Here is an 11,467-nt window from a genome sequence, read left to right on the forward strand (position 1 = left end):
ATATGCCCTACAGAGCCATGGAAAATTTAAAGGATTATTCACACAGGAAAAGCTGCACCAGCTTAGCCAAAGCATTTATACTTCTTCAGACCCTGATGTCCTAAAAACTAGTTTTATTTTGGTTTAGTAAAGTTGATTAGGAACAGATCTTTTTTTAAACTGAAATAAGCCACTTTTAAAATGAAACTTGAACATCTAAAGGGGGTTTGAGTCTTTTCCACACATGCAAGCTGCTTTATTCATCCTATTTTTTTCCTGTGCAGTATTTTCCTGCATATGCTTCTTAAAACCTGCTACCATAGAGACTGGAGCTGTCTTTGTACCTGTGCACATCCTGCACTCCAGCCAAAACTCAAATTCAGTATCTTGAGCCTCCTGTTTCATCTCAGGGATGGTTCTGCTACCAAGGGGGAATTACACATTATTTTCTCTTCAGTAACTGTTCTCAAAAATGTGACCAGACATCCTGTGAACTGGCATTTTTTACTGAGTAACCATAAATTTTATCAAATTGTTTGTCCTTGACAACGCCTGGATAGAAATTGCAATGCTGCAAAGACTGGCACCATGGAAAAAAACAGGGAACAGCTAAATAAGTAATCTAGCAGAAAGAAGAAACCCTGAGCCAGGAAGACCGTGTGAGCAAAGATTAACTTCCAGCAGAAATAAAGTCTGGAAGATGAGACTTCACAAAGAAAGATGAAACAAAGCAGAGTTTGCCACGAGCTATGAAAAAAATTACAATTGCTCAGTTAAATAACAGCACATAAAAGGGAGAAGACGAAATCAGAAAACAAGATTTATAATTAAGTCCCTCATTTGCTTTCTGCTTTACCCACCCCTTGCACAACTTCATCACTGAGGAATTCCTAAAATCCTGCAGGAAAGGTGTGTGCTCTGCACCTCCATCCTCCGAGAAACCCTGTCCCCTTTGCTACTCTCTAGATCGATTTGATTAATTTGATTTAACAGGACCTCATCCACTGGCAAATTTTTGTGGTGGTTTTAGGGAACATTTGGGGGTTTTTTTGTTTGTTTTTTTTGGGGGGGGGGAATTTTTGGTTGGTTGGTTAGTTGGTTTGGGGGTTTTTTGTTTATATATATATATATGCACATACATACATATATATATATGCACATACATACATATATATATATATGCACATACATACATACACGGGAAGGTGCATGAACAGTTATTTACAAAACAGGTACGCCCAGCTCGAATTGGGTGCTGGGCTCGTTCCCGTCTTTGGAAAGCGACCCAGCCGCGCTGGGAGCAGGGATGGGAACCGGGATAATGGAGCGGGAGCGGCCGTCCCGCCGGGGCTGCGCGGAGAGGGGCTGCTCGAAGGGGCGTGGGGGACTCTCGGCCCCCCGAAAAATAGGGTTTGATCTGTAACCGCGCTGCCTCCCCCAAAACCTGCCCTGCCAAGCGTCCCTGGCGAAGGGCAGCGCCTGAAGGAGCCACGCGTGTCCCCCTGCTTGTCTCCCCCGTGTGTCCCCACCGCTCCAGGCGGCGCCGGGGACGGGACGATCTCCGCACCACATATATCCAGCCTTTTAAAACCATCAACAGACAATCCTCTGGAGGAGAAATCCGCAATTAGAGCAAACCTCAAAGAGGAGGGAGGAGAGGAAGGCTCTGAGTGATGGAGCCGGTCCCAGCCCGCGGGCGCTGCCACGGGCGCTCCGAGGGACCCGAGCGCTTTCCTGCAGAGTTCAGGGAACTTTGCTAACACAGGCTTTTTATCTCTTGATGAGCCTTTTAATATAAAATAATCTCTTTTTTTTCCCCTCCCACAACGAAGCGGTCGGACATTAAAAAGATAGCGAGTGCATTTTAAAGATGTTTCCACTTTATAAATCAACTTTCTTGGCAACAACATGATTTCTATTTCAATGCTGAGCTTGCTGTGCTCTCCTAATATCTCTTACAGATCAGTCCTAAGAGGGAGTAATAATCCCCCAAAGTAATTCTCAGCCCTAAATTCTCGATAATTTATAGTTGGCTCGTTCTGTGGAGCTCTACAAAGAATGAAACAAATGACTCCCCTCCCCCCCCACTAAGTTATCAATATTTGCCTTGTTTATACAAAAAAGCTATTTTACACCATTGCCATGGAATTAACGCTTCCGCTGAGCTGTACATTTCCTCTCCATTGAGTGAACTTGTCATTAAAGTCACTCTTTTTTTTGTTGTTGTTGTTTGAAATTTAAAAAAATCAGGCTTCCATTTCTTTTCGTTTGTGCCCCTTGAGGTCAGACAGACCGACATTTAAGTGATTTCAACTAACGGCATTCAGGGGCATCTCTGTGCCTGCTGGGAGGGGGATTAGAGTCCTAATTAGTGCCTGCAATTAGCCGCTTTACCTCTTTCCACCCCCCCTCAACGGTACATGCAAGTGCACACAAATCTCCACTAACCATCGTTTTTTTAATTGGGTCAGGAGGAGGTTTATTATTGCGACTCTCTATTTAAATAGCTCGGGTGAAATAAAATCTGCATGAAGTAACAATTTTCATGCCCTGCCCTCAGCACGGACACGCGTGGCCAGCCTGGCACCGCTACGAACCGAGAGACTCGAGCCACCACGGGATTTACGTTGTTCGATTTTTCGGCCGTCCTCGTGCTAATTATTTCGTGTATTTTTGCTGGAAAGCCCAGCCCGGGGCCGGGTGGGACAGGGCCGGGTCCTGGCACCGCTGCGTGGGCTGGGCAGCCTGTGCCTCGCTGCTAAAAACCTGCTAAAAACCCCCGATAAAAACAACTGCTCTGTGTTTTGCCACCATTCGCAGCTGAACCCAAAGAAAAGAAACGAAGCCGTTCTTTTGTTTCGTCTTATTCATCAGCATTTCAGCCACTTCTTTCATTGCTTTTGGTTTGTTTTTTGTTTTTGTTTTTTTTTTTTTTTTAAAAACTATTTATATTAAAAAAAAATAAAAATTCTGTTAGCTCGATGGCGCTGCGCTGATTTTCACACGTGGAGAATTTGGCTCGGATAACTTAAAAAACCCAAAGTTTTGGGTCTACCCCCCATCCCATCCTCACGAAAGGTGAATACGTGTGCACTGCTAGGACGAGGAATGTGGGACTGAGCCCTATACATATGGAGCTGCTTAAACAATCCACGTTAAGACTCAGAGAGAGATAACACACACGTTTGGGATGCTTAGGGTCCAGAATTTGGTAAAGGTATTACACGTCCCGCACAGACACACTCAGATACTATAAATTAAGGGGGAAATATTTGAGGTCTTGATCCCCTCGTCTTAGCTGACTTAGGGAGCAGACCTATCCAAATGGATCCGGCTCTTCCCATCAGCAGACGCTACAGAACAAGCCCTAAGATTTTATGCACCAAAATATAGGGTGATAAGGATAGAGTTACCTGCACGATCACTTCATAAACAGCCAACTAGCAAATAAATTGAAGATTCCCGGGACATACACCCCCTCTCCAGGGGGACTAATGGGAATATCTTGCTTATTAAAATAAAACTTCCCTGCACTGACCAGCTGCTGCACAGAGCAGCGCTGCCGGGATGAAGGAAGGGAGAAGGAAAGCGCTTATCGATCCCAAAAATCTAAAACTGCGGGTTGGGTTCTGGGTCTCGCAGTGCGAGCAGCAAACAGGGCAGAAAAGATACACACACACACACTCCACCAGCCCCCTGCACGAAGGATCGGGGACCACAGAGGAATAAAACCTGCAGAGATATTATCTGTGGGATTTTCTTCCCTCTGCTCTCCTCGCACTATTTGGGTGCCCAGCTGCACATCTCCCTAACACGGCATAAAACCCGCGATCGCAGGGCACGGCACAAGCACACAGCTAAAATGTGTCAGAACGACGTTTTAACACCTAAATGTTCCTTTCCCGGCAGCAGCGACGCGAGCCCGCTCCCGCAGAAGCCAAGGGCAAATACTTCGGTGCCCACAGCGGGACCTGGATTATTTTCTTGGGGAAACGTCTGGCTCCCAGGATGGTGAAGGTCTGAGGTTTAATTCTCACGCTTTAATTTACCGACTTTAATTCTGCCACCTCCCACCGGAGCAGCTCGGGTGGGACAGGACCCTGAGCAGATGCAGGGGTGGGTTCTCTGGGGAAGTGAAGCCTCTGTGAGACTCTCAGCTCCCTCCCGGGCCTGGGTGTGCACACTGAGGGGGCTCTGATTTGGTAAAAATTATAGTTTGTTTCCATGGGAAGACAGAATTTTTTTTTTTTAACCTGAAAGTGGTACCAGTTTCTCTTTCAGTTTTGTGGTTGAAAGAACAGCCTAAGCCTTCGCATTGCTAAAATTTTTGGAGCAAAGTATCCCAGCAGAAGTCTTGGTGCACGGCACAGAAAAGGTTTGGTTTGTGGGGGGAAAAAAAGAAATACTACTAATAATAACAAAAAAAATAAATCCACAATCGTGCTAATATCCTGATTACAAATAATTAAAAAATTTAAAATGACCAAAGAGAAATCGGGACTAAATATGCCAAATGACTCCACAACTCTTTTCTTGTATCCACCAGTCCCATTTGCCACACTCAAACACATGCACAGTTTACACTGAAAAAAAAAATGATCTTGCTGAAATCTGCAATCAAAATAATGAATTTTTAAAATTCCCCTCATTGCAGCAGCTCTACAAAACCCAGTCTCAGCACACAGGGATATTTCATAGGGATCAGAAGCAATACATGATCACAGGGAATTTTCACTAACCTGCCTGCTTTGGTTATGATCATTTCGGTGCCAGCTTCATGAAATTTCTTCCATAGCTCCTTCTCATGGAGATAGACTTTGATATTTTCTATTGTCTGTAAAAAAATAAAGACAATGAGAACAGCGAGAAACGACGGAGAAAACCTGGGAGAAGGGCTGGGAAGGGCCGTGGAAGGGCCAGGGATGGGGACTGCACACCCAGTGCCGCGCTGCAGCCGAGGCTCAGGGTGAAGCCACCAGCCTGTGCGGGAGGAGGATGGAGTCCCAAAAATTCTTCTGCCCTTTGCCAAAAATAAGAGAAACAAACTGAGGCCGGTTTAATTGCAGAGTTTCACATCCAGGCGGGACACTGCGGCCAAACGGAATTTTTTGTCTCTCTTTTATCTTTTTTTTTTTTTTTTCCCTAGGAATTTCCATGCCCCATTGGGGCAAACTCGCCCTAAGGCTCCCAAAAAAGGGGGCCAGGAGCGGGGACACTCGCGGGACAACGGATCAGCGCCCAGGGCCGCGCTTTGTGCAGGGGCACGTTCCTGTCCGCGGGATGCAGGGACATCGCGGAGGGGGCGAAGGCAGAGAAGCTGCACCGCGCCGAGAGGGTTTAGGGATGGAAAAAAACCCGAAAGAATCCCCCCGACGGGCCGGATCCTGTTCGGGAGGAGCGGCGGCGGCTCCTCCACCCGGTGGGCCCCGACGGCCGCGGCTCTCGGACTTGCCCTTCCAGACCTGCGGGCATGGGGTGGCCTGCTTTGGACGAGGAAAATATAAAGTAATAGGGGGGAAAAAAAATTAAAAGTAAAGAAAAAGTGAAGAAAAATGCGCTTTCCTCGCAATCCCTCCCCGTGTCGTCGCCGAGGGAGATGCGCGGTGGCAGGCCGGGCTCCGGCCAGGCTGGCGGCGAGGGTGAGGGGCACAGCCGACGGGCCGGGCAGGACGGTGCGTACCTGCTCGGGGTCGGGGAGCTGCGGGCTGCTGAGCGGCGAGGTGCTCCCCCCGGCTACGCCGAGGACGGGGGAGCCGGCGGAGGAGTCCGCATGGCCGGGCGCGGGGGCTGTTGGAAACCCTTCCTCGGTTTCAGACAGGCTTTTCTCCTGGAGCATTTCCTTGGGGGAGAGAGAAGGGCACCGTTAGCTCGCGGCACCGGGGGCCACGTCCAGCCCCTGTCCCCCGCCCAGACACCTGCGAGGTCTGGCCCTCTCGGCCCGCGGTCCTTCCTCGGGGCTGCGGTGGCACTGCCCGACACTGGGACGTGGCACCCCCGGCCCAGGGGGAAGCCGCTGTGCCCGGGAGAGCAGGGCCCCGCGGGGGAGCCGCCCACGCGTGGCTGTGCTCCCGCTTGAGGCCCAGGCAGCTCATCTCTGATGTGGTCGCAGCCCTCCAGCCCCGACCCTTTCTCCTGTCCCCCCCGGTACCCGTCGGGGAGGGCAGCCCAGCCCGGTCGGTCCCTCTGCCCCGTCCCCTCGGGGCTGCGGGGGCTCGGCGGCCGAAGCGCTGCGGCGGAGCCGGGCGGTGTAAACAGGCGGAGTGCTGGGCTCCGAGATAAAAGGGCCCCTCTTAAACTTGGACGGAGACTGGGAAAAGCCAATAAAGATAAGGCCTGACAGCTCCGCCGGGGCTGCCGCGCATCAACCCCGACTTTTACAGCGCGGAGGGACCGGCCGCTTGTCCCACTTGACGGACGGACGGACAGACAGATGGACGGGCATCGGCGGCGCTGAGGGGGAGCAGTCCTGAGGAGGCTGCGGGGTCCCGGCCCCGAGGATCGAAACCGGCGCTTCCCAAGGACCTGCGGCCCCCGAGGGAGCGCTCCTGCCCCCCGGCCCCAGCCTCGGTCCCTGCATCGCCCGCCGAGGCCGAGCCGCTGTTCGGGGCAGCGGCTGTGCAGGGGGAGAGCGGGGCTGGGACCCCCAACTCCAGCCCCAGCAGAGCTCCAGGGAGAACAGGACTGAGACCCCTCAACCCCAGCAGAGCTCCGGTGAGAGCAGGGCTGGGACTCCCAGCTCCAGTCCCAGCAGAATTCCAGGGAGAGCTCCCTGCGAGGAGCCGGACAGCCGGCCCGGCTGTGTGCGGGTGGACACACGTACCCCGGTGTCCAGCCGCAGTCCCCGGAGCAGGGAGTGCCCCGAGTGCTCCGCTCCCGCCCGGCTCCGGGGGTCAGGACGGGGCGGCCCCGGCCCGGCCGAGCCGCGGATGTTCCCGGCGCCCATCGCACCGAGGACCCGGTGACCGGCGAGCACAGGTGGGAGGTGTCCGCGACGAGCCCCGAGGGCCCGGCTCCTACCCCGGCCGGGGACCCCGGTGCTCCCGGGATGGAGCAGGTTGGCTGGCGGGGAGCAGCGGGACGGGCTGGTGGTGGTGTCCCGACACAGGCCGGGGCTCGGCGGGCTGCGGGGAGTCCCGCACCCTCGGACTCCACTCTCCCTCCCGTCCTTACCCCCGCACCCCGAGAACTCACACGGCCGGCCGAGGGGCAGAAGGCACAGCGGGGGGCTCCGGGCTTGGCCTGGGGGCGGCTGCGGCATGAAGAGCATCCGCGGGGCGCTCAGGCCGGGCGCGGCTCCGCGGCCCCCGATGGCAGCGGCGTGCGGGGCATCCCCCGCTGCGCGGATTCACTTTCCCTTGATCTCGGCGGAAAATGTTCCATAAAGATCCAGTTTGGGGCCTTTCGACTCCCTCCCTCTTTGTCTCCCCCCCCTCCCTTTTCCCTTCCCCTCCTGTTGCTGACGTTGCCGCTGTCAATCACATCCCCACAGACCGGCTCTGGCCCGCTCCGCCCGGCCCGGCCCGCTCGCCCCGGCCCAGCCCCACTCCCGCCCGACGGTCCGCACCGGGGGGCACCGGTGGGGGCAGCGGCCGCCCGGCCCCTGCGCACCGGCCCCGGCCGCGGCCTTCCCCGGCCTGCCCCGGCGCTGAGCCGGGCCTGGAGGCGAGTGGAGTCGCTCGCTGCTCCGGGGGGAGCCCAGGGAGGGGGCACATCCGCGGCACCACCGCCCCCTAACAACCCTGAGGGTCCTGGCGCTCCCCACCGCCCGCCGGGGAGCCGGGCCGGGCCGGGGCTGCAGCGGGGCAAGCGGGCACAGGCCGCGCTGGAAGCGCACCTGGCTCGGTGGGAGCCGGGACAGCCCGGGAGAGGTGGTGGGAAAGAGCCGGGATCAGGTCTGGGCAGGGGTCCCGCCTCGGGAGGGGTCCGCAATCCCCGTTCCTTTCCCCGACCCCGTGGCACGGTAGCCGAGCCGTCCGAGTCCACCGGCCTGGGGCCTGCCTTCGGTTACGGGTCTCCCTGTGAGCCCAGGGACGAGGGCAGGGCTCCCCGTCCTCCCCTTGTCGTGACACAGAGCCCCGAGCTTTGCCCCAAGGCGGGCAGGATCTGTGCGGCCACAACAAAGCGGTGGCCAGGCCGGGTCGGCGAGGCCGCCCCGAGGTGAGAGGAGAGCTCGTCCCCGCACTCCAGCCGGATGGAGCCCCCGCACCCTACGGCCACCGGCACCGCCTGCTCGGGGTTCCCCCGCCACGCCAAACCCCCAAATCAGGGGGAGAACCCCCTCGAGTGCTGTCGCGACTTAAAGGGGCCACTTTGCTGTCGCTATTACCAAGACACAAACACATTCCCCACAGCGCTGCTGTCGGGGCTGCCAGTCCTGTGCTGAGCCGACTCGCACATCCGAAACGCGCCCAGGCTCCCGCGCTATCACCTGTACCTCTGTCTATCGCGACAGCTCCACTGCCGCTCACTGCACTATATCGCGACAGCACCGCCAGGCTCTGTTCTGCACGGCGCCCCCCGAACCCCTGCGCACCCCCTCGGCCCCGCTCCGCGCCCGCGGGAGCCCTTACCCGAGCCGGGGGTCCCGGGCGGGCGCCGAGGCTCCGCTCGCTCCCGCAGCCCCGGGCTCACAGGGACCCCGCCATGGGGCTGGACGGGCCAGGGGTCTTATCGGGGTTTTCTTGAAAGTGAATTTAAACCCAAACTCACTCCCACCGTCACGTGGTGCCGAAATTGGGAACAGGAGCAGAATAAAAAGTAAAGTGGGGTCAACCTCGTAATGAACCTTTTCCCCACTCCTACCAAAAAAAAAAAAAAAAAAGACAAAAAAAAAAAGGAAAGGAGAAGAAAAAAAAAAAAGGACCCAGTCGGGCCAGGGGACGCGAGGTTGGGAGCGGCGAGCGGCTCCCGCAGGAGCAGGAGGGACGGGGCAGGTAAGACGGGGCCGTGGCGGGCCCCGACGGGGGACCCGCCACCGTCCTGCCCTCGCACAGGCGAAACAGGGGCTGAGAAGAGCCCAGGGGTGAGGAGCCGTCCCGGCAAGGGCCAGCGAGAGGCCCAGCTTGGTCTGGGGCCCCCAGGAGCGCTGCTCCTGCCACTGACCTGCCCCGCTCGGTTCCGTGCGCGGCCGCGCTGGTTCCGCGCTCGCAGCTGCCTCTGAGGCACGGGCCGGGCCCCAACCCCGCTGCCGCCGAGGGGCCGCTCCTCGCTTCCACCGCTTCGTTCCCCCCGGTTCCCACCTGCGGGCCGGGCTCCGTGGCAAGGTGAATTTTGGTGTTACTGGTGCCGGGGGCTCCGCTTTGTTTGGGTGAGTCTCCCTGCAGCCCTTCCTCCCACAGCTGCGCAAGGACAACGGGAATCTCGGCCGCTGCCTGCGCTTCCCTCCCTTAAACGCAGATTTTTTTTTCCCCCTTGAACAAAAAAGTGCGGAGGTGGCGATCCCAGGTGTGGGGGATTTAATTACAGCAAAACCGAAGGCTCCCCCGCCTCCCCGTAGCCCCGGCCTTCCCCGTCGGTGCGTACGGGGGTGCTGGGCCGGTGGGGTCGGGCCCACTCCTCGCCGTGCGGCCCCGGTTGGGTCCAGCCGCGCTCGGCTCACCGTGCCCTGAGCCCGGACAGCCCCTGCCCGCAGCGGGCTCGGGGTCGGTTCCAGCGGGGCTCGGCCGCGGCCGGTTCCCTCATCCCCCGGCCGGCGCCGAGGGGTGAAGCGTCCCCGACGCACGGAGCCTCCGGCCGGGGCAGCGCCGTGCGCTTCGCGGGGGCTCCCGCAATTCACGGCGAGGCGAAACCAGCCCGACTGTCATCACCCGGCAGATAAACGGCCGGATCCCCGACGGCAGGGTGGCTCCTATTCACGGCTCATCAACGCCGAGCCAAGGGAGCAGGGGGAGGATAAGCCCCGCTTTCAGGGACCAGCGCTCCAAACCACTCATCACTGTCACCGAGCTCGCTCATGCCTTGGCCCTAAACACCGGCGATTAATAAAAGTTTACTGTCGCTTTTCTCCAATCGTTACACTCAGCGCGCGGGCCGGGAAAACCCGAGTGGGATCCGCTCCGCGGGATGCTCCAGCGCTCTTCCAGCTGCCGCCGCCCCCTTTCACTGGCTCCTCTTCCCCCAGAAAAACCTGATTCTCTTCCCCCCTAGAAAAGCTGCCAACCACGACGGAGACAAGGGGAGAAGCGAGCCCCGAGCCCGCACCCGACGATATCCCGCGGCCGAGCGGCTCCGAGCCCTGTGCGAGGCGAGGGGAAAGTCAGGACCGAGCCTCGGCCGCATGGGTTGGCACAGATTTACTGGCTTGAGAGGACACTCACCGGTTTACACTGCTGAGAAGGGTTTGAATGGATGAGGACTGAGAAAAAGTTGCCGAATTTGGCCAGTAACAAGGCTGGAAGAATGGAAGGCTAATACTGAGTTATGCATGGACTCGGGAGGAATTACACAGCATCAGAGTCGGGCTTCTAAAGAGCGACAGTGCCAAATTTCTAATAACTTTGTAATATGCTTATTTATACCATACAAGGACTTACAAACCTCATTGTGCATAGCAGCTGGGTCATATTTCCTTACCCTTCCATTCCTCAGGCTCTTTTGCCAAGAGACTGGTACCAAACACTTCTAGGCTGGAAGGAAAACACAAAATTTAATCGCAAAGAAACGATGACAAGGAAGCGTGGGTAAGATACGGGCTGACGTGCAGCCCTTTAATCTCAAGCATCTGCCTAAAATAGATGCTCTAAGGGGGTATTGGAAATATGCACGGTTTGAAATGCAAGCGATTCTCAGCTTTTAAATCGTTCAGTCGAATTATCCACGTGTATTTCCCTGACCTGGACGCGTTTGTAGGCTCTAAGGCTTTGTTTTAAACCGTTAAGTAAATATTTTAACGAATGTTTTAAGACGTTGTAAACTAATGTGCTGCTCAGTCTCGCACCAAGGTCTGCTGAAACTGGGTAAATCAAACGAACAACCATATTTCGTTTTGTCTTTAAATATTTGGGGGATATTTGTTAATTTTATCCCAGCGCACCAAGTGCACTTACCCCCGGAATTTCAAGCAAAGACACGCGAGATGCAACCCGGCAATGTTAAACGTGTAGCAATAATAATTAAAGTATGAACGAATATTCATGCACCTAGATATTTTTAAAAAGCCTAAGTATTTCACAAATAAAAGCAAGCAATTGTGGGGTTGGTTTAACTTTTAAAACTAACGCTAATTTTGTCTAAATGCTCTGGATTTTTATTTTTGAATATGCTCTCTTACTATTTTTTCAAAGTAGCATCTAAAAAACTAACATTTCAGATCTATTGCACTTTTTTTTTTTCAATGGAAGAGACTTTACCATGAGCTTGTCAACGGTCTTTGTAAGAATGAATAGTCCAAAGATCACTGCCCTGGTGAATGTCAGACTGAGATAGTCCCCAATGGTATTTCCCAGCCAAAGCTCTGATTTAATTTCAATATATATATTAAAAAAAAATT

At 55.4% G+C, this 11,467-nt stretch overlaps 1 protein-coding gene across 1 annotated transcript in view; it reads right to left on the bottom strand.

Moving 5' to 3' along the window:
• The window catches only part of TBX4 (T-box 4), a 32,931-nt gene extending 22,404 nt beyond the window's left edge, over positions 1 to 10,527 (bottom strand). The window contains exons 1-3 of the mRNA XM_027698778.1: positions 10,516 to 10,527; positions 5,660 to 5,818; positions 4,719 to 4,813 (exon numbers count right to left, since the gene is read on the bottom strand). Coding sequence (XP_027554579.1) covers positions 4,719 to 4,813; positions 5,660 to 5,818; positions 10,516 to 10,527 — 266 coding nt within the window. The remainder of the gene's footprint in view (positions 1 to 4,718; positions 4,814 to 5,659; positions 5,819 to 10,515) is intronic.
• Between the last annotated feature and the right edge of the window lie 940 nt (positions 10,528 to 11,467).

The sequence above is a fragment of the Neopelma chrysocephalum genome, unplaced genomic scaffold, assembly GCF_003984885.1.
Source record: "Neopelma chrysocephalum unplaced genomic scaffold, ASM398488v2 Primary Assembly neopelma1_132, whole genome shotgun sequence".
Classification (NCBI taxonomy): Eukaryota; Metazoa; Chordata; class Aves; order Passeriformes; family Pipridae; genus Neopelma; species Neopelma chrysocephalum.